Source organism: Ciona intestinalis, chromosome 2 (assembly GCF_000224145.3).
Source record: "Ciona intestinalis chromosome 2, KH, whole genome shotgun sequence".
Taxonomy (NCBI): Eukaryota; Metazoa; Chordata; class Ascidiacea; order Phlebobranchia; family Cionidae; genus Ciona; species Ciona intestinalis.
In genome coordinates, this window is record NC_020167.2 from 5,505,283 (window position 1) to 5,530,158 (window position 24,876).

The window sequence follows — 24,876 nt, forward strand, 5'->3', positions numbered from 1 at the left end:
GATCCTGTAAATTTAAACATCATTAATTAAAATTATTTAACAGTGTTTTTAAGGGGTGCCGATAATTTTTGAACGCTACTATCATACCTCACATTAACGAATAGATTTTCTTAAATATACTCTAACTGAAATACGGTAAATTTTTCGAAATTAATTTAAAATCTACCAGCAAAAAGATGAATAAACTGAAATGCTCTTTAGCAAAAATTCCTTTAAAGTTACAACATATTTGCTTATTATATTAGTAGAGAAGAGCTTGTTAAAACGCGATGAACGACACATCAAAGTACATTGAACCTTTATGTTGCAAAAGGTTCCAAAGGATCAAGAACTTACTATTTCCGTTTCTCTCCTTTGGATCTGAGTTTGGAATTACAAATGATAGTCCTTCGGCCTTGCAAGTTTTGTGTGAACACAATTGTTTGTTGCTGCATTTCTTCACTTTCCATCTTGCTCTGCTCACGTTGGTGTTTTCGATTGTGCAAGCGAAGTTCGACGTATTGGTTAAAACTTTTGCCGCACATGTCGCAAATATAGGGCTTCTCACCGCTGTGAATACGCTGGTGGACTTGCAAGTTTTCTTTACGGTTAAAGATTTTGTCGCACTGTGGGCATGGAAATTTGTCAAAGTGAATTCGGCGGTGCTTAGAAAAGCGACGTTTCAAAACCAACTTGCCACAAATATCGCACGCTGCTGTTAAAATCTTCCCTGGATTGCTATCATGGTATCGTAAGTGCTTGTTAATGTTAAATTTCATTATAAACCTTTTACAAATTTGGCATTTCACCTTCTGGCTACCGACGGCGTTTTTGCCGTGGTAACGGTCCGCATGGTTTCTTATCATTGGGATAAGCCGACACGGTTTGAGAGCCACTGATCTTGATTCTAAGCATAAGTTGCATTCAAACAGTAGGCACTTAGCAGCAGTGCTACAATTTTCAATATTCGAGATTTCCATTGCTTTACTAAGCTGATCCTGCAAATGTCTGAAATAAAAAGCCAATGTCATAGATTGCTTGCAGGTTCTACATTCCGTATTCTGTTCCCAACCTGGAATCAAAAGTTGAGCAGCAGAAAGCACGGCATCCATACTAACTTGGTCCGGTTTCTGATGAAGCAAAGTAACGTTGAACTGGGAAGATGTGGTTTCTAATGGGACATCATTATGTTCCAGTTCTTCCAAGCTACCAGATACAGTGACAACCATTGGTTTTGGCGAAGCTGAAAACTCAGGCAATTTGTGAATATCTTGACAATGTTTTGTGAATTCCTTCACACTGACATTTGTTTTGCAGAGTGGACAATGTGCTAAAGCATTTGAATGGTGTTTAAAAACATGAAGAGCGAATAGAAATTTGTTGAAGAACTTTTCTTCACAGCACGAACCGACCGGCTTCTTGTATATTCGATCATCATTATATTTCCCTTTTCCTCAAACTTTTCCCTTTTTTTCAGATTTTTTTTTGATGGGCGTGGTTTTTCCGTAACACTTTCAGAATCGCTTTCTGTTTCTATTTCAAAACTTGAATCGTCTGAACTTTTCTCAGTCTCTATTTCCTCCGGAACAAAATCCACATCTTTGCTATCATTCTCAACTTCTTTATTTGATGAAAAAATCGTCTCCATCGAATGCTTTTTAATAAAACTTTCAGTTTTCTTTTTGCAAACCCGTTCTTTCTTAACACCAAATGAGTTTAGTAGTAGTCCAACATTTGGATCAAACGTAAATAACTCTTGTAACAAAGTCTTCCTCATTTCTTTATCTTTGCTGTTATCCTTCAGCATTTCAATTATTTGATTTAGGTTTTCCTTAAAAGATTCTGCACAGTTTGAAATTAAACCAGTGTAACAATATTCCACAATCGATTCAAAGATTTTCGGAACATCCAGTGTTTTTCGTTTTTCTATTAGACTCGTTTTATGACCATTTTGTAAATCAGAAAAATCTTGATATATTGCCTCATTTGCCACAGTACCTTCACAACTAACTTGTTCTATATTTATCGGCAATTCTCCCAGCACTGCCTCCATCACACAACTGTGCACAAGCAAGTGTCTGCCATCCCCAGCTTCCAAATCATTTTCACAAACACGAAGTTCAAGATTACAGTGTTTACTATCCGACAACCGCTGTTGATTCAATCCATCTACAACTTTCCGATAATGACCTTCCAATGTTTCCTCCTTTTTCAATGCTTTATATTTTTCAAAAGCATCTAACAAAGTTTTTGCAAAATCATCATCAGTTAAACCGGTACTTTCCTTGCTAGATGTCCACAGCGAGTAAGTATCATCAGAAAGCTGAATACTCTTCATACGAATAAAATAATGTTTAGCCATTATTTATAACTATGCACTTGATGACATTAACACCTAGATTGTTGTCTATGTGACTTAGTGGCTACACAGCACATATTGCTATCACGATCCTGTAATTTAAACGTCATTATTTATAATTATTTATTTAACAGTGTTTTTTAAGGGTGCCGCTAATTTTTGAAAGCTATTATACATCAAATTAATGAATAGATTTTTATAAATTTACTGTAACTGAAATACTGTAATTAAAAAAAAACAATTTGAAATCTTCCTGCAAAAAGGTAAATAAAGTTTTAACTTAAATGCTGGCATGCAAAAAATCCCCTATGACGTTACAACATATTTCATCATTATACTAATAAAGGGGAGCTTGTTAAAACGCAATAAATGTTAAACTGAAACGAAATTAATTCAAAGTGTCTTACCAACGAACACAAAACTTACGTAATAGTAGATGCATAAATCTAAGTATTAAAATTATTTATTGATCAAAATTTGTAAGAAATTTAAACCGTCCTGTCTTACCCTGTGTGCTTTGAAATTGGTAAAATTGAACGAATAGATAATTGTGCGAATCGCTAAACACTCTCTCGCGTGTTTTGATATATATATTTTGAAATTTTTTGTCAATCAATAAAGGTATGATAGTACCAGTTCGTGGTATCACACAAAAAAGTCATATATTTCGATTTTGGAAATATTGAACAATCTGTGTCCCGTCTTTCCCCACTCTAATATACAATATTGGTATCATAAAGCCTATCTTCAGATATATATCAGTGTAATGTTTCTTACATGCTATGCGTCCCTATACTGTCATAAGTATACTCATTAGCTGTAAGCGTGGGAAATTTAACATTGTGCACATAATGCTTTGTAATTGCTACAATATAACGTGGATAATGAATATAGCATAAAATGAATATCATTTACAAATATGCATAGCATGTATATTTTGTAGGATTGAGTAGCGAGTAGCATAAAACATGTTTCATTCTCCTTTCTCGTCTCATTTGGTACTAAACAAAGAGTATTGACAGAATTTTGTAAAGGTAGTCCCGTGGCTCTGAAAAAAAGTTGTTAATTGTTAAAAACACGGTCAGGATTTGGATATTAGGTACGAAAGGTGTTTCATCTTACCCTGCAGTAAAATTTCTTGTAACATGCTGTGTTTAGTATCTCGATCGTAAACTATACCTAAACAGCTGATTGACTTAGCGGCGGCGTTCCGCTGGGTTCGGATTTAAATCTACTCTTGAATTTGCATGAAATTAAGGTCAGTTTCAATTAACGGATGTTTCTCAAAATTCTAATGTTGTAGAAAACAAAGGCATTGCATTTACTGAGCACTTAGTGCGTGGGGTATAAAATACATTTCCATGTTTCGACGTTTTATTTCTTTTTAAAAATATAATCCTGCAGATAAGCCACGAAATGGACTAATCAACCGTTAACTAAGATTATAGCAATTATTTCAACGTTTTCCAGAATTATTCAGCGATTTTATTGTGGCTGATTTCCCCTTCTTTGTTTTCTACATTAGAGCATTTGATTTTAAATGGGGGATTATTATTTTCCGCTTGGAAAATTATTGCCTTAACCATTTAATGAACAGAAAAACATATATACGCCATGTTGAAATCTGACGCAACGCGCGCGATATATGAATATTACTGGTAAGCAACATTATAACTGAAAAATCTTTTTAATTCGAAACGATTTTTAATAAGTTTAAATCGAAAACTTCATGGTGCCTGCTTACGTATTAGAGTAAGGGGACGGGATACCGTTTATAGCACATAATATCCAAATATACTGATCGTGTATGTTTAGGAGCCTTGAGGATACGGTTTTATAATTTTTTCAATACTTTTTGTTTACTACCAAACAGGACGATAACGAAAAGGTGTCCCATCTTCACCCCATACTATAAATCAGGTTAAACGAATGATTTAGAATATAAAAAAAAAACAGATTTGAACGAAAGTCAAAGTGTTATATAACCACAGCAAACCGATTGGTGCATATAGTTTGATCTGTTTCGGTACAAAAAATGATCTCAAAAATACCCGGATGCTCTAAATGTACCTTTTAAAACAATCAAATACCTTTTTCACGAGTTCCAGTAAAAGAATGCAGAAAAATCTAACCTAATTATATTTAACTAATTACAAGCAACTGCATGAACAGAGTAGAAAATGAATCGTCCGATCGTTAAAGTTTCCATGGGTAACTCAGCATGCGTTCAGAGCGGCGATTAATTGTGGATCGAATAAGCGATCGGCGGTGTGAATATCGACAAGAGATTATTAAATAACAAGCGTGTGAACGTCCACTTGTGCGGTACATTGGATATTACCACACTGTGTTATTGTCTTAAGCACCGCATCAAAACCGGGGTATATACCCACTTGATTAAATGATCAGCGATCTACTCAACAGAATGATTGATAATCACTTGATGATTTTATGAAGATTTGTCTCTGGGAATTGGTCAAGTACACGCACATCTTTGTTAATTTTTAGGTATTCTTAGTATATAATGTACATTTAACAAAACAAAATCCCAGATTTCAGAATTGATCAACCGCGTCAAAAAAGGTTTTATGAGTTTACTTGCTATGTGAAATTTATTCTGATAATCTATTAAAGAAAAACTTTCTTGTCAAAGCAAAAAAAGATTTACAAGCGGATATTTACAGATCCTAAACCGACTACCGGTTAATTGTAACGGAGATTTAAACAAGGTCGCTGAAACACACACTCCCGCCACGAGCAAGTGGAACGCGCTGCTGATTTCACTTCCCTGGTCTCCAACTGTCATCAAACAATTAAGCCGGCGATCCGGGGTTCGATATTTTCCCATGGTCGGCGCTGCTAGATCGCGAGTATCGAGCAGCTTATGATCGCCGCTTAAACCGATTTGTTTCCATGATCTGGTAATTTGGCTCGTTCGATTGACGCCAATTAATCCAAGCGCTGAAAAAAGCAGGGCGCGAATCAGCGTTTGAATATCCAAGCATGTAATGTCGTTGTTAGTTATTCCAAAGGCAGGTTCATTGCATGCAGCAGACGAAGATAAAACGAAGTACAGAGTATACCACAGATGAAATATTAGGTGCGGACAAACTCAGTAATCTCTAGCCGTAAACAGGTAAAACTTTTGCGCCCGTTGGATTGAATAAGCGCCTTCTTTAATTGGCAATGTTTTTCTTGTTTTCGTGGAGGAGAAATAAGTCATTGGAAAATTATTTATAATTTTCTAATAGCTATATAAGGAACTGAAGCGGCTAAAACATCGTTTTCTTATAGATCTTGAGCAACAACCATGTTACAAGATATAGTCCAGTCAAACAGTCATCTCGCCAAGTTAAACATGAATAAAAAGGAAGATACTCCTTCACGTCATTCGTTTTCCATCGAATCGTTAATCAAGACGTCATCACCACGTCACAATTACGACAGTGACGAAAGGTCCGGCAACTCTTTTAGCCCGGAAGCTACGGTAAGATATAACATGCAACTACTTTTACACATATAAAGGTTATATATGTATACCTTAGAAGAAATTGATTTGAACTTATTTTTTTCAACTAAAATAAAAAACTTTAGAAATCCAACTAGTAATGTGACGTTTTTTTAACAAGCCTAATAAAAAATTACAAGATTAAATTTAAAGTATTTTGCAGAGCTCTAGAAAAACAGAAACGAAGTCTCCACAGCTCGTCCATAGAACCAGCTCTCCGCAAAATACAACTACGTTGAGATTCTCCCCTTCTAATACGCCTCACAGCAGCGATCGGCTACAAGACGAAGGTACAAGCTCTCCGAGAGAATATGGTTTAAGTCAGTCTTCGTACCAGCAGCACCATTTTCAACGTCCTTGTAACAGAGGATCACCCTTGAAGCAACCGTTGTTTCATAGCAGGGATTTTCCGAACAATTTAACCCCACATAATGGCTACCTGAACGCGCTAAGACAGATTTCGCAACAGAATTATTCGTGGAATGATAGAGCTGCAGCGGCATTAGTAACGTTTTCAGTTTTGGGTGGGAATCTTGGCCAGTGGCAAAATAACAATCTTAATTATCCCCACTGCTCTGAACGAGACATTCAAGACTATCAAGCAAGCTCATACTCACACGCCCCGGACCTCAGAAGTATTCATAGAAACCCAGCTTATCATCGCAACGACCCAAGTTATATGGTGGACCAAAGTCAAGGATGCGGTAGCGGATCGTCAATGCAGCAGTTACCTGCAGTTGAACATCAAGTTAGCAGTCGGGTAACACCAGACCCCGTTACAGACACAACGTCGCCACTATGTGAAGACGATGAGCAGGGAGACCGGAAGCGGATGCGCACCGCGTTCACTGGGAGTCAGCTGCTTGAGCTTGAGAGGGAATTCCACTCAGACATGTACCTGACCAGGCTTCGTCGAATTCGAATTGCACAGATGCTCAACCTCTCCGAAAAACAAATCAAAATATGGTTTCAAAACAGAAGGGTGAAGAAAAAGAAGGGCGAGAAACCCCAGCAGGACTCGCGGGAACAGTGTTAGTTTGATTCAGAATATTTTGCCGCATTTTAGATGCAACCGTTTTGGCCTACACTGAAATGTCGGTAATGTGCATTACTGTGAACTATATTTAACGTGGCCTTTATGTGATAAGCCGAATAAACTGCAACTATATTATACGTCGACCCATTTCTAGCTTGAACATCAATATAGTAATAGGCTAAGCATTTTATGGTCTGTCAAACATCACACATAAATGAATGAAAGCAGGCAGAACTATTTTTTCCATTTTTAGAATAGCGTCTATATTACACATCTCACAATGAAGTAGTTCTCATACTTTTAGCGGCTCTATCCACATTTTGGTAGCGGCCTAGTTATAAACAACGGTTGAGAAGTGTTTCTTCAGTAACAACGCAGAATTAGAAAACATAACAAGTATATTTGTTTCTTTGCAAAAATACAAAAAGGAAAAAAAACACTTTTGTATACAAACTATTACATTGTTTCTAAACTCGAACAAAGCTTCGTTATCTTCCGCCAGTCAAGGCAACCGAATCCAGTCATGAAACTAACAAGGGGAACGCCTACGTAACAAACTAAGCAAAATGGAAAAAACACGACTCTGAAGACGTGTGAGGACCAAAGAGGATGCGTTGCCTTTTTCTGATAAGAACAGTGATAAGATATCACACGACGTTGTTACTGCACAAGTCCTTGCATAATACGGAGGGAACAAGGCAAGAGGAGATGAAGCGATAGATGCAGGTGTGTGTGTGGTTTGGTTTGGCACAAGACGATCCTCGTTATAATAATAAGTTACATGTTCGTGCTGTATGTTATAGAGTGGTTCGGAACACGCTGAGTGATCGCGCATATGACGTTATAATATGTTTATACATTATCATGCTCGAGAGCGGCTGCAACTTATAAAGTGAGGTCTACAGGGCTACTGTCTGCTGGTTTAAATAAAGGAAAACTACCGCGTGTCGTCCAAAAACGAGACGCGGGAAGGACTGCCAGACCGAGGTCGTGACCCAGGAGAAAGGGGGCGACTAAGACGGGAAAGTCCCGGAGATGGGAGTCCGTGACGTCGAAGTTCTTGAACTGCTCGCTCACTGCGAAAAATATAATAATGTTATTTAATTTTAACGAGTAAAAGTAGACTTGCGAATAATTTTTACGACTTGTGTGAAATTTTACACATAACTATGGCCGCGAGTGACGTTTCGACAGTTGAAAACTGATTTTTTAAACTTTTATAAGTTGTAAATTAAAGCAAATTTTCATAAACTAGCTATTAATTTAGCATCAGTAGACATAAAACTCTGTTCTTATACAAAAAAAACTGCACAACCAATAAAACCGTGGGCGGGGATCTGTAACTGCGATCACACAACTTAACCGACCGTTCGTATCTTTCATTGGTGAGATGACGCTTGGCAACTTCAAGCTCGGCATCAAGCTGTGATGCTCGGTCACGTAATGACGCTACTTCACGTCCCATGCTTTGTCTGTAGATACAAGGCGTCATTTAAAACCGGGAACACTGGAAATTTACAACTACGAAAAATAACACCAAATCGAAACATATAGTAGAGTGGGGGAAGATGGGACACCTTTAGCACATGGTACCCAAATACCCTAATCGTGTTTTAAACAATTAACAGCGGTTTATGGAAAGCGTGAAGATATGGTTTTAGAATTCTTTGAATTTTCTTTGTTTACTACCGAATGCGACAAGAAAATAGAATGAAAATGTGTCCCATCTTTTCCCACCCTACTATATACTTAGTTACTTACAATTTGCTTTCATTGAGAGCCAGTTTATCTCTGAGAAGTTGACCTTCCGATTTCTGCTCCTGTGAGTTCAGTTGTGCCTGGAATTCCTTTTCCCTTGACGTAGCCACCAATTCTTCCAAGTTTTTATTCCCTACCCTCTCACTTTCAAGATGTTTGTGAACGATTTCCAATTCTCTGTTCAAATCTTCGTAGCTCGATTGTAACTGTAAGAAATGTAAAAAATAACAGGCGTTTTAACTAAATGTTGATGAATAAATAGTGATATAGTAGGGTGGGGTAAATGAGACAGCTTTTTATTCCATTTTCTCGTCCCATTTGGCAGTAAATAAACAACATTCAAAGAATTATATAACCGTATCTTTACGACTCCCATATACCGTTGTTAATTGTTTAAATTTAAAACACGATCAGGATATTTGGGTACCATGTGCTAAAGGTGTCTTGGCTCACCCCGCAGTACTATAGGAGTTTAAAGCAGGTGCGTTGATGATTAAATATAAGTGTTATAGTAATATGTGTTTAAACATTAATAAGTTTAATCAACTTCACACATGCGCAAAATTTCTATTAAACCGACCACGACACAAACAAAACAAAGTAAACAGCGAGAAAATCACTGACAACTTCAAGTAAATAAGATAAAAAATTGTCGAAAACGTTACATCAGACCAACACGCTACCTGTTCATATTCCACATTCTTAGCGGCAAGTTGCCGACCGAGCGCTTCTTTCGACGAGTCAATTTTCGCGTTCAGCTCACGCACCGATTGAAGGTCGATCTGTGACGCGCTTCTCTCGTTTCGGAGACGATCCACGTCCGCTTCAAGATTCGCAACAGTCGAACTTAAGCTTGAGATCTGGACCTCGTACGATTGTTGGGCCTTTCAAATGTTCAAGGTTTAGTTACGACAATGATTTGTGGTAAGAAAGTATGGGAATAGTGAGTTAACAAAGTAGTTTTTCGTTCAGAAATTTTTTGTTTTAGTTTAGCACCATATAGTGAGATTTGCATTGTTATCTTGGGTCAAATTTACAAGCATGGTTTTAATAGAATGACCAACTCCACTCACGTGCATATGATCCGATATCTCACGCTCCAAAGACGCAATCTTTTCCGACAATCTCTTCCTTTCACTTTCCGCTGACATCAGTTCATTACGTAGCGACTGTGACTCATCATTCGTGACGCGGTACCTGCTTTCTGCTGAGTCACGCTCTGACGAAACCTTGCGGTACTGATCCAGTACATCGTGCAGCTCACGGTCCTAACAAACAGTGGGTATTAAAAATACACTCTTTAATGACGTCACGAAATATGACGCCAATTATGACGTCACACACATACTTTGGAACCGATCGAGCTCTCCAACGACGAGATACGGGTCACGTGATCTTGAACTTTATTTTTGAGGTCATCGCGATCTCGCATGACGTCATCGAGTTCAATGTTGATGTCCTGATTCTCTCGGGTCAAAGTTGAAAGGTCATCCTGCATTCTGTGTCGGTAGGGGTAAAAGTAATTTACCACAAAACATTTAGTAGTAGCTATCTAAAACGGATCGAATTGTATTAATATATAGAGTAGCATATTGGCACGGTGGTCAGGCATTCGCATCGTAACCTATACGGTACGGGTTCGATGCACTGCTACAATTGTGGACGTGTGCGTCACTTAACGGATATTGCTTCACCCTGCAGCCACCAACGTCTATATTGTTAACTCAAATTAGACATCAGACATCGGAACATATATTCAGCTAATACCAAATATGTAACAGCACTCAACCACAAAAAGCAATGATCTACTATATTCATAAAATATATTCCACCTCCTATTTTCACGAAGTGATGTTTCCTTTGCTCTTGTTGCCTCAGCAAGATCACTTTGTGTGGCATCCAACTGACGACGAAGACTCCTCACTTCGCGTTCGGAACTCGCCAAATCATCACCAGCTCGATCCAGTTTCGCCTGTTTTAAACAATTTAAATAAAAATAGGAAAAACAAGTTTTACATTTTAATAAAAAAAAATATTTTTTTATATTTTCTTATTTTATTTTTTATATATATACATATTTTTTATTTATTTATTACAGATAAACAGCATGGCAGTACCAAGTACTATGGGAGGGGTTTGACCTTTTTACCTCTAGGTCGGAAATCGTGACCCTGAGATCAGATATCTCCCTCTCTCTTCTACTAAGGTGATCGTCCAACGCAGCAGCTCTCTCAGTTCGTTCATCGAGCGCTGACTGCAATGCATCTTTCTCACGATCGAGGGCGGTAGTTGTAGCTCGCAACGTTGCTGCCTCTTCTGTCTGCTTGGCCGAACCGTCTAACAACTCGCTTATGCGGTTCTGTAACGAAAACAGGTGTTAAACGTTAGCTATAAAAAATCCGCAATCTGACCCTGATCTGGTGCTCATAGAGTTGAACGATTCGTGTGTAAAGAAATACAGTTAGGGTCTGGTGCTACGAAAACGTAAGAGACAAAAACCATGTCCAACCAATTGTATAATGAAAGAGATATATCGCCTAAATGGCAACGTTATTTACCTCCAAAGTTCTGATTCGATCTTCTGCCATAGCTAGGTCGCTGGATTTTCGGGACAGATTGCGTTGGGCGACATCTAGTGAGCCAGTGATCTGACTTTTTAAAGCTCTGTGTGATATTACCTTGTTAAAATACACTTAAGTAATTAACTAGACCAATTCGAACTGTTTTATTTAAAATAAAGAGTGATAATGCTATATCAGTTAAACATAAGTAGTGTTATAGTAGGGCTTCCCAACTGGAAACGTAACCAATTTCAGGGTTTTGGACAATTTTGAAGTGCTGCATATACTATACTATAAACTGTGAAGGGTCGCGCAAAATTTCACGAGCAAAAAGTTTGGGAAACCGTGTTAGAGAATGTGCTGACTTACTTAACATCATCAAGTTCGCATCTCACTGCTGCATAATCTTCCTCAACTTGTTGTATCTTAAGTCGCAGAGCCTTGATGTCGTCCTCTTGCGCAAGGTTCACGTCTTTCAAAGCATCCACACGACTCTGTGTGAAAATAAGACAGCGACGATGTAGATTAGCGTTTCTTAAACTGGGGTAAATTTACCCCTTGCGGTAAATTCTTTGTATTTAGAGGTTAAATGAGCTACCAATCAGAACCCACACCAGTTGACGACGGAACAGAAAAAAATGTACCAATTGTAGTACTTTACAAGACATTGAACAAATCGTTACCAAAAAGCTAGCGCATTCGTCTCACTATATATAACTGATGTAATTAGTTGTTTTCGCTTTTTAATACATGAGCCGCATATTACATATTGGGGGTAAATCTGATAAATATCCTTGTTAAAAAGGTAAAGCTTACAGAAAGGTTAAGAACCACTGATGTAGACAAATTGGCAAAAAAATAAAAATATATATATTAGAAAATCAAACAGAAGAACAGAACAAACACAACGAGCACAATTTAACTACACGATTCTAGCAAATGAACTTAAAGATTCTTAAATATTAAAAGAACTTATACAAAAATCGCACATATTAACTTTACCTGCAAATCCAGACGTTCCTGAGTTAATGCTCGAGCTTTAGCTTCCAAATCCTCGGTTCTCTGTTCAAGTCTTGATCGTTCTGATATCGACTGTTCTTGTTGTATCTGTGGCACAAAGTTGTTATTATGAATGGGAGAGATAAAAAATAATCAATGGGACATATAGTACTGTGGGTAGGAATGGGACAGCTTTACCACATAACATAATATACAAATTTATTGAACTTGTTTAAACAATTAACATTTAACAACGGTCTATAAGAGCCGCGAGGATACGGTTATATAATTCTGTAAATGCTCTCCGTTTATTACCAATGGGACGAAAAATTGAATAAAAAGGTGTCCCATCTTTCCCACTCTACTATACAAAAGTTACAAAAACTACGAAAAACATTTTTCCGACTTTTCGTATAAATGACGTTTACGTACCTTTAGTCGTTCACGCAAACTATCACGTTCTGTCGTCATACGTCGCAAGTCAGCAAGGTAAGTATCTCGTTCATTCTCCACTCGTCGTAAGATCGCCTGTGCGGTGAGCGACGCTTTCGGTGACTTGGGCGATCGGACGAACTCACGACGTAATCGCTGCAATTCCTCATTCGACTGTGACGTAACACGGGCGTTAGTGACGTGACAGCAGAAGGGTGGTGGTGACTTAGATTGAGATAATGAACAAAACAACACACAAGACAATCGTGAGAGAATACCTAACACCAACTAGACTGTCGCCAAGGCAAAGTAGTTAACGCGACTGCCTTTAAGTCTAACCTATATGTTCAAAGTTCGTCACTGCTACCATTGTTGGTATGCGTCCTCGGGCAAAACACTTAACAGCAATTGCTCCAGCCCAGTGGTCACTAATAGGTTGTGCAAATTGTCAGCCATACATAGAAACAAAAGATAATCACCAACAAACATACATGCGTGGTAACTCGTAAGCTGGCACGAGGTGTATAAAACAGAACACCCGTGGACAACGACTGTCGTTGTCCCGACACGCGAAACCCCCTCACTGCTGCGACACCGTATGCCAGTAAGCGAACTCTATTGTTATCAATATGTAAACACGTCATCACCTGTTCGTACAACAGATTCGTTTTATCTCTCTCCTGTGTGAGAACTTTCACATTGGTTTGGATCTCAGCCATGTGACGTTCGAACTTGCTTAACATAGATTGTAGCTCGTCACGTTCCCTTAGCAACGCCTGGTACGCGTCACCGCTGACGTCACCACCCTGAACAACATTTATGTAAATAAAAAAAGTTTATAAAATGAGAAAATGAGCGCCAAACCAGAACGTGTGGGGGTAATGGAATTTTATATTATGAGAAAGTTTTGGCCATATTATATTGTTTCGCCTAAAAGTTTAGGAAATAAAGTCAGCATCCAATAGTTTTCTCTGAGTTGAAAATTAAACAAAAGGCTTTAATGTTACTTAACATAGCATGGTTAAATGAATATTTAAAGTTTAAACATATCACGGGAAAAGATGCAGCGCTCAACCATTCGTCAAAAGAAATACAAATTATAAAAAGGTTTGCAAATGAAAAGAGATTGCAAAATGTTGAGACACTGGAAGAAATATTATATATAAAGTAGGGCGGGGGAGATGGGACACCTTTTCCTTTTGTTTTCTCATCCCATTCGGTAGTAAACAAGGAATATTCAAAGAATTATAAAACCGTATCTTCACGACTCCTATAAGCCGTTGTTAATTGTTTATTTTAAAACATCAGGATATTTGGACATTATGTGCTAAAGGTGTCCGTCTCCCCCACCCTACTATATATAGTTTGCAATAAAACAGCGACAATGGAAGCAACAATTGATTTCAAACAGCATGCTAAGGACATGTGAGAAGACAAGAGTGGTGAAAGGTTGCATGCTATACACACACGGGTGCATGTGACGTGGTTCACACAAACAGCAGTGTTTGATCGAATGCGTGAGTATAAGGCGATGATTGCGCAATAGTTTTACTCTTCGTGACGTCATTGGATTCACGAAAAATTAAGCTTTCGGTGATGAGCACACTCATGAAAAATCACGGGAACGCGATGATCATGCTGCTTGCGTCAAACGTTACCGTAACGTGCGATTGTGACGTAGTGACGTTGCTTTTGCGCGTGACTGCCCTCAATAGACGAAGCTCCCGCTTAAAGAAATCTCGCTCACTCTCTACCGCCTTCATGCGGGAGCGCATTGCTTCCTTTTCATCAGGCAACTTGACGGATTATCTCAAGTTTAATTAAACCACAAGCTGTACCAACACGTGCAGTACACACCAACTGGGCATCTTTAATACACAACTAATAAATCCACATACATGTTACTCACTTTACGAGAGGGAGTGGATCGAGTTGGACTTCTGGAGAGCCTTGGGCTGGCAGATCTGCTTGTGTGTCCTCCCTTCGCTTCCTGCAGTAAATTTTAATCAAAAATCCGAGGTTAAAGTGTGGACAATAGACCGTGCATTACTGGAATATACCTACACTGGCTAATATAGTAGTTTCTCCATTCTCTTTACCAGCGCCGTGGCAAAGTGGTTAGCGCGTCTGCCTCTAACCCAAAGGTAATGGGTTCAGTTCAAGGCTCGTCGCTGCTACCATTGTGGGTGTGTGTGTTCTTGGGCAAGACACTTGGAGTAACATACTTGGTTACTCGTTAGCTGGCACGAGGTGTATGAAACAGAACACCCGTGTTTAACGACTGTCGTTTTCCGGCACGCAAGGATAAACACATACATTTATGCATTGACTAGATTTAGGAGAACCTACCCTTAGCATTGCCTGCAAAGCATCGCATTCATCTCTATAATGATCCCTCTCCTGCTCAAGAGTTCTCACGAAAGAATCGAGTTTACTCGGTGATCGGTCTCTGCGTCGAGCACGTGACGGACTTGTTCGATATTGCTCCAACTCAAGAATCAAACTTTTCTCTGTTGTTTTTTTTTTAAAGAATTAGAATTGTTTAACAGGGGTGGTATTTAGTATTTTCGTCTGCCGACTAAACTAAATTTTCCTTTGAGTCGCCCAACTAAAACTTAGTTGGTAAATTTTGACCGATTAACTTTATTCGGAGACAAAAATACCACCCCAGGTCCGATAACACATTATATTACATCCAAACAATATAAGCATATTATTAGGTTATCACATTTCACATGAAGACAAAATAAAATCACATATATTAAGATAAAATGTTCTCTTTTTCTGGCATTACATTGATTTAAAACTTCACCTTTCGAGCTCAAAAGTTGGACTTTGTCACTAAGCAGTCTCTTATCTGCCTGTATCTTATCCATTAGTTCGTTAAGTCGTTGAATATCTTGTTTTGCTGCTTCAAAGTCTGCTTGTAGATTCTCATTTTCAACCATTAGGCGATTCTTTAACTGTGGGTAAAATCATGGAATGTATTTTAAGGGGTATTTGTAAAGTTAAAATATAATAGGGTGGCGGAAAACGGGACACCTTTTGCACATGTCTTGATCGTGTTTTAAACAATTAACAACGGTCTACATAGAGCACGATATTACGGGTTAAAAAGATAAAAAAAAACAGTTCTGTGTTGCTCCTGTTTGATTCGAATCAATTCAACATTAAATTAAATTAGTTTAAAAAATTACTCCCAGCGGCGAACCGGTTTCTCTCGTTTGCCTTTTTTTCTGCATTCTCTCTTAATCAAAAGTAAACACGCTAGATGCGATGTGATTTGTGTTTGCGTAGAGTACGGCACATTACAGTAAGCTATTGTTGGCAGTCGGGTATCAATGTACACTGTATGGTACAGAACACTATAGGTTTAGTAAAGATATGTATTTGTATTTTTGCGTTTTATGAAGTCAACTTTTAATGCAGAAAGTTTCAGGAAAATTAATCATTGCTTTGTGTGCAGAACAAATACAAACAATCAGGAAGTAAAGTGCATACTAGTTTAGTGTTGGGGAAACGCAATGTATTGCCGCATAATAGCGATTGTGTGCGTCATAATTCATTCAGCCAATGGCATCCTATACCCGATGGAATCGGAATCTCGCCAAGTAAAAGATTTGAGTGGCAGATGGAGGTTTCGAACCGATAACTCCTCTGGTCGAGATACCGGTTTCCAAGAGCGTTGGTGGGAACGACGATTGGCTGAAACGGGGCATGTGATCGACATGCCTGTACCGGCGAGTTATAACGACATTACGCAGGATAAAAGTATTCGCGACTTCGTTGGCTGGGCATGGTAAGCAATAAGCAATAAACATGAGATGGTTGCACCATAGTCCAAAATAGTGTATAAGCACTTATATGCAGAAAATTGACTGGAATTGCAAGTGACTAAACTAAATTGGGCATTAACATATAATTTGTTTTTTTCATTGTCAAGTTCTTTGTATGGTAATTTGAATTTGTTCTAGCCAACTAAAACTAGGGAAAATAGCCAACTAAATTGACAGCATCATGTATGGTAATTCCATTTGTTCCAGGTATGAAACGACTTTTTTTGCACCTAATGCGTGGAACAATGAAGTCACAAATGTATGGTTAAGGGTAGGAAGCGCGCATTATTATGCCATGGTGTGGCTCAACGGTGAGCAAGTAAGTTTTTTTTCAATATTGTGTCCAGCTTTTGCGTCAAAGTTATGTCATAGGTTATGGAACACGAAGGCGGACATCTACCGTTCGAATGTGACGTAACAATGTCTTTGAATTTTGGCGCAACCAACCGGTTGACGATTGCAGTGAATAATACGTTGACACCGAACACGTTACCACCGGGTGAAATCAACCATTACAACGGTAAAGATGATTATCCGGCAGGTTACTTTACGCAGGTGCGTTGGCGTTAATTAATTAAGGTGGCTGTACACATAATGCAAATTACGTTAACGTGCGTAAATCGCATCCGAAAACGGACCGACCGATTACGTACGTAAACAGGACGATTTTTAGTACCGAACTATCCGTTTAAGGGCGCTGCATACAGAATACATCATCGCACGATTTTACGCTTGGCTGTGCATGTAAACAAACGGCCGAAGACTGCTACCAAAGTAATCCTAGAATACAGATATTATAGCGGCCATTTTTGATACTTTCTACGGTGCCAGCAAACTAAAAATTTGGACACTGTACTGACTAGACTCCAGGTACCGACTCTAACAAAAAATTAAAAAGAAAAATATTAATTATGAGTTTTATTATTGACCATAAAAACATATAGCATAATGTACAGACATAATACTATTAAAACCATCGATCAATCGGGTCACACGGTCAACAAACAGCGGGAAACCTGCAGCATTTCCTAAACAGTTCGTTAATGACCTTTTTTTGTTTGTTTAAACAACCCCCCTATGCGTTTAACCAGGAATACGAATTCGACTTTTTTAACTACGCTGGAATTCACCGGCCAGTCAAACTCTACACGACACCTCGACTTCGAATCGGCGAAATCGTCACCAGCAGTGACGTCACGGCCGACCACGCCAGCGCAACTGTGCATTATCAGGTTACAGTCACCGACAGTTCAAGGGTGGGCCAAGAAATGGCGAGCTATAATATCACAGTGGTGCTGGAAGATAGCACCGGTGCTATAGTCAACAAAACAAGTGGCGGATCTGGGTCGATTACTGTGACACAGCCTATGCTATGGTGGCCGGTAGGCATGCACGACCAAGTTGGATATCTCTACACGATGGTGGTTTATGCTGGAAGACTTGGGCTGTCTGCACCAATAACGACGGACGTGTACCGGTGGGTTTGAATCTTACAGCGACTATAGGGCTTAATGTTTCAAAACGCTTCGAAGTATACAGTTTATTGGTGCAATGTTATACTCAGGTTGAAAATAGGAATCCGCACAGTGACGGTTGATCAGACGTTGAAAATCAACGGGCGACCGTTCTACGTCATAGGCGTGGGAAAACACGAGGACTGGGACGTTCGGGGAAAGGGGTTTGATTGGTCGATGGTAGTGAAGGACTTTAATCTATTAGATTGGTTGGGCGCGAATGCTTTTAGGACGAGCCATTACCCGTATGCTGAAGAAATAATGCAGGTATGCAGTTGTGTGGGTGCTCTGATATACAGTATATCTGATAAGTATGTAACTGCCCTTTTGAGGTTTTTACATTGCTGAGTATGCTAAGGTCCCGTGATCAAGGGTAATAAAATTTCTGCTTAACGCAAGCGAAATCTATTTACAGATGTGCGACGAGAGGGGTATTGTTGTTATTGATGAGTGCCCGGCAGTGGGCATGAGGTCGGCAAATAATTTCGTCAACAAAACGCTAAGTCATCACTTAAACGTGATTGGCGAACTCGTCACACGTGACCGAAATCACCCATCCGTGATAATGTGGTCAGTGGCGAACGAACCGAGCTCACAGCTGCCTCCAGCGGCACAATATTTCAAGGTATTACGAGTTATTATAAAATTATAGATTATTTTTTAAACCGGTGTGGATTTTCCTCTTATATTTTGTTGTGTGTAAGTAAGATGCGACTTGGCCAATAATTAAGCCCAAAATGTGTAGATAATCTGACACAACGTACATAGTCGCTATAACTATATGTCGATTTTTCAATAAGCACGTTTCAGACTGTATTAGATCGAGCGAGGGAATTGGACCCCACGCGCCCCGCTACCTTCGTATGCAATGCTGGGTATGACAGTGACCTCGCGACTCCCTACGTTGACGTGGTTTGCGTGAATAAATACGAGGGTTGGTATGACGATCCAGGGCATGTGGAAGTTATACAGAAGCGATTATCTTACTTTTTGACACAATGGCATGAGGTAACGAAGAAATTAGTAATAAACTTATATGTTGTAACCTTTTAAAATTATGGTGACCCGCAGAAACGTTCAAAGCCTGTAATTCATATGGAATGGGGCGCTGGTGCCATCGCCGGTTTCCACTCCGACCCGAGCCTTATGTACACAGAAGAATATCTATGCGACGTTATGCGCGAACACTTCGCTACATTCGACTCCCTGCGCACGGGTTCGAACCCGGTCCTAGCCGGTGAAATGATCTGGAATTTCGCCGATTTCGCTACCGCGCAGGCGACAACAAGAGCATACGGGAATAGAAAGGGAATTTTCACACGACAAAGGCAGCCAAAATCACCAGCTTTTGTAATCAGAGATCGTTACAGGGCGCTGCGAAATCAAAGTGTTGCCGAGAGACAAACGGAATTGGATTTAATCGGGAAACACTGGTGGAGGGAAGTGCGGGAAAATTGGGACAGAAGTTTATAATTTATTCAAGGAGACACCTATATACTTATACTAAGTGCAATGACAATGATGAATAGTCTCCATGTATTTAATTCAATATTGCAGTTTAAATGCGTAATTCTTATATTTCTTTGCATTGTTTTCAAATCACAAACTAACTCACCATGTTTGCATCTTGTAACTTCGATTCCGTTCCCTCTCCACGTCGCTGGGATTGCCTCAACTCGATCTGAGCTTCGTGAATTTCCCGATCCGCGACCACGACCGCTTCCTATAGCAAAACAATCGACTTAAACGAAAAATAACTCTTGAATTTTACTTTTCATTAGTAATTTTATGTTTCGAATTACTCAAACCCAATAATAAGTTTACCCAATAGAGTTAATAACTAACCTGTTTGTCCTGTTCAAGCTGTTGAGCCAAGCGATCAATATCCCTAAGTTCTCCATGTAACCTCTCAACCTCTCTTCCCAACCTCTGACTATCAGCTACTGCAAGTGATTTTCCATCTTCCAGATCTTTAATCCGATCTTCAAGCTCCTGGTTGCTCTGCTGGAGGTAGTCGACCTGGATGTGAGATGGTCAATAGTAATTTTATATTTTACACATGGAAGTTGTAAAAACACTAATCAGCTTATAAAAATGTTACCAAATTTCGATAAATGAAACACTGATTTATGAATTGATTTTATGTTTTTACCATTACCGCATCAAAATTATGCAACCAGCTCACATTTCAATTTATTTTAAGTTATCATGAAATCCAAACGTTGAATCTTTACTTAAAATACATCAACCTAAACCGCCCCACAATTATTTTTAAGACCCCGCACAATACTATATATACAGAAAGGGTGGCAACATCTAAACACTGACGCAATAATAATAACTATTCTTTGTCTCTTCGATTACTGTAGCAAAGATGTAGAAATACTTGAAACAAAAAGACAGGATATAATACCCACAGTTGTAAAACACGCTTACTTGCAAGTTGAGATGCGAAATCAACCGTTCATTGCTTCGATTCTTTGCTTCTAATGAAATCACATCTTGTGGTCTACCGCCCTCAAGTGACCGGTTAAGACGATCAATCTCACGATCTCGTCCTTCGACCTACGGTGGAAGATAATATTATAGAACGTAAAGTTTGTATTGTATGCCAAAGGAGCGGAAGGAGATGGGCATCTTTTTATTCTATTTTCTCGTCCCATTTGGTAGTGAACAAAGAACATTCAAAGAACTATAAATTCGTATCCCCACGACTCCTATAGACCTTTTTTAATTGTATAAATAAGATCAGAATATTTGAATATTATATGCAAAAGGTGTCCTGTCTTCCTCCACCCTTGTGACCTTACTATACATTAAGGTTTAAAAAACGATAACTCTGTTGCGTGATATTTCCGGGCACATTTATTGATCATCGCAATTCAAGTATACACATTACACGCACGACACCATAACACTTGGGTAATCTTACGATTCAACCGCAAAGTTTAATCAAACCCTCGCTCGTCATCAGTTGTCAGTTGTTACCGCGTGCGACAGAAACTGCTTCAAATTCCATTCTAAATGACGCATTTTAGGGTCGGCGATTATGCATTTTTGGAAAATATGACGCAAGCGCGGTTAAATGACGTCACAACGAGGTCAGTCTATGCAATGGCGGTCGTTAAGAACGCCGTGCTACAATAAGAACAGTTCTACTACAAAAAACTTAATCAAACAAAAAAGCTTTGTTTGTCGAGTTCATGATGCGGTTTATTGAAAGGAAGGCAGAGAAATCGGTCACTCAAATAATTCAAGAAAATAGACTCAGTATTCGTACTAAGAGAGTCGTACCTAAAAACTGACGTATCGGTAATACATTTGCAGGCTCTTTGCAACCGTGACTTTTAGCAAAACATTTGATCGGAATTGCTCAAATCCAGTGATCTCTCATGGGTTATGTAATTTTCAGCCAAAGATAAAATATAAAATACTCCCCAACAAAAAATACCCAATTACCCATAAATTACATACAAAACCAATGTGGCAGTGTTATAACACATGTCGTCATCCCGTTACGCGAGGATAAATAAATTACATTCTTTCATAATTAGCAGGTATATAAACACCAGCACACGAGTAGCTACAACGGTAATCGTTCACCACTCACCCTAGGACTTGTAGCATTCCTGCTCCTTGATCGATACGGCATTGTTTAAACCAGAATTGGACTTAAATATTACACATAACACAAAATTATTTATATCTGCGACACTGCGTCAGTTAAAGATGGAACATATACTCTTAACACATTAGACTCGATTAGAATTACTGCAGGACCTCTTTTATTGTTGAAAATAACAAAAACATACAAAACTGACACATACTCGGTCTACTGACTGGTTTTAAACTCTGAGCACAATACACATACGCTTGCGCTTTAGCACAAAATATGCGCTTGCTAACTTTGCAGTTAAGTAAGCTATGCCGGGTTGCGAAGGCGAGTGTTACTACCGCCGGTGTATTGCACTTGACCCTTCCACGCGCTTTAATCCAGTTAATTACATCCTAAACTTTACTGATACTTCTCGAGCACCTCATGACTGGCTACCCTAGCAACCGATTGAGCTTATTCGAAGCGCCAACGGAAAATCATTCCGTAGTAAATCGGCCCGAACATGCCTCTCGTACATACGCTACGCCGGCCTATTGTTCGTCAGACGGGGGCAGATCGGTATCGGTACCTTGGTTTCTTTCTTTCTCTCACTTTTCTCCGACTCTTGCGATCCGGAATTTTTTAAACTAGGTTGCCACGGCTCGATCGTCATTTGATTGGCCGGCAGTTACCCAATAAGCGGTGTTTATCCAGCACACACATTGATATTACGGGATGTTTGTCTACGGTTTGCCTAACGCGAGCTACATAATGCTAAACACCGACAGTTGGCTACTTTCTCGTTTAATAGGAAAAGGTATAATAAACACAAAACCAAGAAATCTGTTTGACGCCAACACTTAACGCAGGGGAGTTTCTTTGTTTGATGTAAAACTGAATAACACCAACACGGCATACCAGACATACGCTATTAGCCTTTCCATATACAGTACACATGTAAAAGTTAAATTATCCAGCAATATAAAGGCGACGCATTCAAGTTATTTTACCTTAACTGCTATTAGGCAAAAGGATACAACTGTTGGCTTAATATGACATTAACGGCAATGATATTAACACCATTTCGTTATTGACATAAAGTGCAAACGAATTGAGTAACACAAACCTGACCAGCAGGGCGTGATAAAATCTGATGAAAGCGGACAATAGTGTATCTTGTATCGTATGGCGTGGTGCGATTTTACTGGATCGAACACGTTGTGTTTCGTGGCTGGACATGAAAGACGAGAACACAACCCGTAACATACAAGAGACGCAGCATATCAGCTGTAACAACCCACGGTTAGTGGTGTTTGTATTTGTGGCAAGATGGGTAAGACGTTCTTAAATTAAGTGAATGTTTCATGATTTTCAAAAGCCTAATAAAACAGTGTATTTGCAAAACCAGGTCACGACACAACGGAAGACGCCAAAAAGCAAGCTTGCTTTAGTTTAATTAATCAGTCAATATTGTAATTGACACGCGCTCTTCCTCAACGAAGACACCAAGCGGATATGAAAATTTATTTTTACAGATTTTCTAGCAGTTCGGCGGAGAGAAGAATCTATCTGAGCGGAAGGAAAAGAAGAAAAAAACAAGAAAGAAAGAACTAGAAAACCACGTTATAGTAAAACACAAAATAAACAATAAGCCCATACTGCAAAAGCCACTAAGTACCTGGCAACGTAAAACCAACATGATATAAATAACATAAGCGTTTTAAACAGTGCCATGTCTGAATACTCAAATCTTCAATCGCAGTCCTGTTATCTCCGTTTACTCGCAGTGAACAGGTAGTTATCCTTATGCTCAGGTGCAATGCGTCGCTGGTTTCTGTATCCACGCTCGGCATGGCTATTTTCACCGTTGCTCTCGCCCTTGCCACCCCATAAGAACCGACGCTCTTTAGGAGCACGGGGAGAAGCAGGAGTGACGTTATTTTCTGATAGTCGTTGACCGAGACGCGAGTGATTCCAAGTCTGTTTCGTCATTTTCGAATTCCCGCTTTTCCATGTAAATCGACTCGCGAAAAACGGTGACCCTGGGCGCTGGAAGATTTCTTCGTGCTCTGGGCTTTCCGGAGGAGTCGCTTGGCTTGGCGGAAGGGGTAAGTCGGACGTGCGCCGCGGAGTGCCTAGCTCTATGACATCACAATCGTCCACTGGCGAAGGGGATTTGACGCTTGGAGATTTCCAAAGGAATTGCCGGGACGGTGCGTGCCGTGGTGGAGACGGATCGTCTGTCGGTGTGGGGCTTATCACAGATTTAGGGGCAGATGACGCTTCTTGGCCATCCGGTCGAGACGAAGATCGACGTCTACTAATTGTCTTCCAAATAAAACGACGCTTTAAACCGGTCCATAGTTGATACCGTCTTAATTTCGGTGGTTGAGTTCGTTTGGGTTTAGGAGTAACAGGTAAATCCTGTTCAGATGGCGGAACACGTGGTCGAAACCACTTCAGCGGTCCGCCGATGGGTAGTTTTTTGCCAAGAGGGGAGTCCCAGAAAAAATTGGCAAAAAAACTTTTCTTTTCGTTGGATGGTATGACTTGAATGGGAGGAGACGGTGGAGAAGGAGGAGGCTCTGGAGGTTTTTTAGTCTTCTTCACAACGTATGGGACCTTTTCTTCGGAGGATGTTTTCTCCGCACTCTTTCGAGCTCGTTTCTGCTGTGTTGACTCGGAGGTCGTGGAAGAATTCCGTAATTGGCTGCTGGATTCTTCGTGCTGGTTGATCATTCTTACCTTCTCCTGCTTACCATTCCTATAAACTACCATACCACGTACACTGTCCTTCGACATTGACGCTTTTCTTGGAGAGGATGACCGTCTACTGGCTCTGGAACTGCGGAAACGCCCAGACACCGAATGAATACCCGACCCAGCGCGTTTCCGACAACATGCGTCGTTAGATCGCACGCAAACGGCGCAGTGTGGGTCAGTGGGGTTGGTACAGTGCAGGTTCTGGCATTTGTAACTGCCAGGAGTTCCATTTGGTTGAAAATGAATTCGTTTACCGTTCCCGCACTGTCGAGAAGCAGGGCAAACAACACGAACAACGTCAGTGATCTGGGTACCAGAGTTACAAGTTCCCGGCGGTTGGTGACGTCGACAGTCGCCGATGACGTAATTACACGAGTTGGGGCTTGTACACGGATGTGACGCGTGATCGCAAACGGAATTGCGGGTTCTTTGCTTTTTATCCACTTTCCGCCGCTTCTGAGACTCATCTTGTCGATTTTGCTTCGATCTTTTACTTTTCTGCCTTGACTTTGACTTTTTAATTCCATCTCGTTTAG

The 24,876-nt window shown here is 39.7% G+C and overlaps 4 protein-coding genes across 7 annotated transcripts in view; 2 read left to right on the top strand and 2 right to left on the bottom strand.

The window, feature by feature from the left end:
* Window positions 1–4: 4 nt before the first annotated feature.
* zf(c2h2)-31 (zinc finger protein) lies at window positions 5–2,427 on the bottom strand. Its single transcript, NM_001078403.1, is given in 2 exon segments — window positions 5–1,415; window positions 1,418–2,427. Coding segments are annotated over 2 exon segments (2,004 nt in total). The 5' UTR covers window positions 2,342–2,427; the 3' UTR covers window positions 5–335.
* Window positions 2,428–5,384: 2,957 nt separating this feature from the next.
* On the top strand, window positions 5,385–7,017 carry hoxa2 (Gsx). The gene is given in 3 exon segments (NM_001032491.1): window positions 5,385–5,474; window positions 5,633–5,825; window positions 6,010–7,017. Coding segments are annotated over 2 exon segments (1,050 nt in total). The 5' UTR covers window positions 5,385–5,474; window positions 5,633–5,648; the 3' UTR covers window positions 6,883–7,017.
* Window positions 7,018–7,262: 245 nt separating this feature from the next.
* The window catches only part of LOC100177609 (centrosomal protein of 135 kDa), a 21,321-nt gene continuing 3,707 nt past the window's right edge, over window positions 7,263–24,876 (bottom strand). Inside the window, exons 1-21 of one of the 4 annotated variants that reach the window (XM_026840008.1) lie at window positions 21,593–21,738; window positions 20,419–20,547; window positions 19,828–20,001; window positions 19,598–19,705; window positions 15,445–15,595; window positions 14,982–15,142; window positions 14,542–14,622; window positions 14,291–14,428; window positions 13,280–13,438; window positions 12,633–12,806; window positions 12,204–12,308; window positions 11,571–11,695; window positions 11,199–11,304; window positions 10,790–10,999; window positions 10,473–10,612; window positions 9,989–10,139; window positions 9,714–9,908; window positions 9,324–9,524; window positions 8,644–8,846; window positions 8,250–8,354; window positions 7,263–7,958 (exon numbers count right to left, since the gene is read on the bottom strand). In XM_026840008.1, coding sequence (XP_026695809.1) covers window positions 7,820–7,958; window positions 8,250–8,354; window positions 8,644–8,846; window positions 9,324–9,524; window positions 9,714–9,908; window positions 9,989–10,139; window positions 10,473–10,612; window positions 10,790–10,999; window positions 11,199–11,304; window positions 11,571–11,695; window positions 12,204–12,308; window positions 12,633–12,806; window positions 13,280–13,438; window positions 14,291–14,428; window positions 14,542–14,622; window positions 14,982–15,142; window positions 15,445–15,595; window positions 19,598–19,705; window positions 19,828–20,001; window positions 20,419–20,547; window positions 21,593–21,634 — 2,997 coding nt within the window. In that variant the 5' untranslated portion in view covers window positions 21,635–21,738 and the 3' untranslated portion in view covers window positions 7,263–7,819. Of the gene's footprint in view, window positions 7,959–8,249; window positions 8,355–8,643; window positions 8,847–9,323; window positions 9,525–9,713; window positions 9,909–9,988; window positions 10,140–10,472; window positions 10,613–10,789; window positions 11,000–11,198; window positions 11,308–11,570; window positions 11,696–12,203; window positions 12,309–12,632; window positions 12,807–13,279; window positions 13,439–14,290; window positions 14,429–14,541; window positions 14,623–14,981; window positions 15,143–15,444; window positions 15,596–19,597; window positions 19,706–19,827; window positions 20,002–20,418; window positions 20,548–21,592; window positions 21,739–24,876 lie in introns of those variants that run through there. The other 3 variants (XM_026840005.1, XM_026840001.1, XM_018817643.2) reach the window with 3 other exon arrangements.
* Window positions 15,728–19,711, top strand: LOC104265414 (beta-glucuronidase-like). The gene is made up of 8 exons (XM_009859382.3): window positions 15,728–16,431; window positions 16,676–16,787; window positions 16,841–17,023; window positions 17,560–17,945; window positions 18,033–18,249; window positions 18,398–18,607; window positions 18,793–18,990; window positions 19,054–19,711. Exons 1-8 carry the CDS (start codon window positions 16,157–16,159, stop codon window positions 19,453–19,455), a joined length of 1,983 nt encoding a protein of 660 aa, XP_009857684.2. The 5' UTR covers window positions 15,728–16,156; the 3' UTR covers window positions 19,456–19,711.

Excerpts from the sequence above, each read along its gene's own strand:
- LOC104265414 (XM_009859382.3), top strand. The coding sequence starts at position 16,157 with ATGTATTGCCGCATAATAGCGATTGTGTGCGTCATAATTCATTCAGCC. Across the intron at positions 18,250-18,397 it reads ATGCTGAAGAAATAATGCAG|ATGTGCGACGAGAGGGGTAT; the intron begins GTATGCAGTTGT and ends ATCTATTTACAG. Across the intron at positions 18,608-18,792 it reads CAGCGGCACAATATTTCAAG|ACTGTATTAGATCGAGCGAG; the intron begins GTATTACGAGTT and ends AGCACGTTTCAG.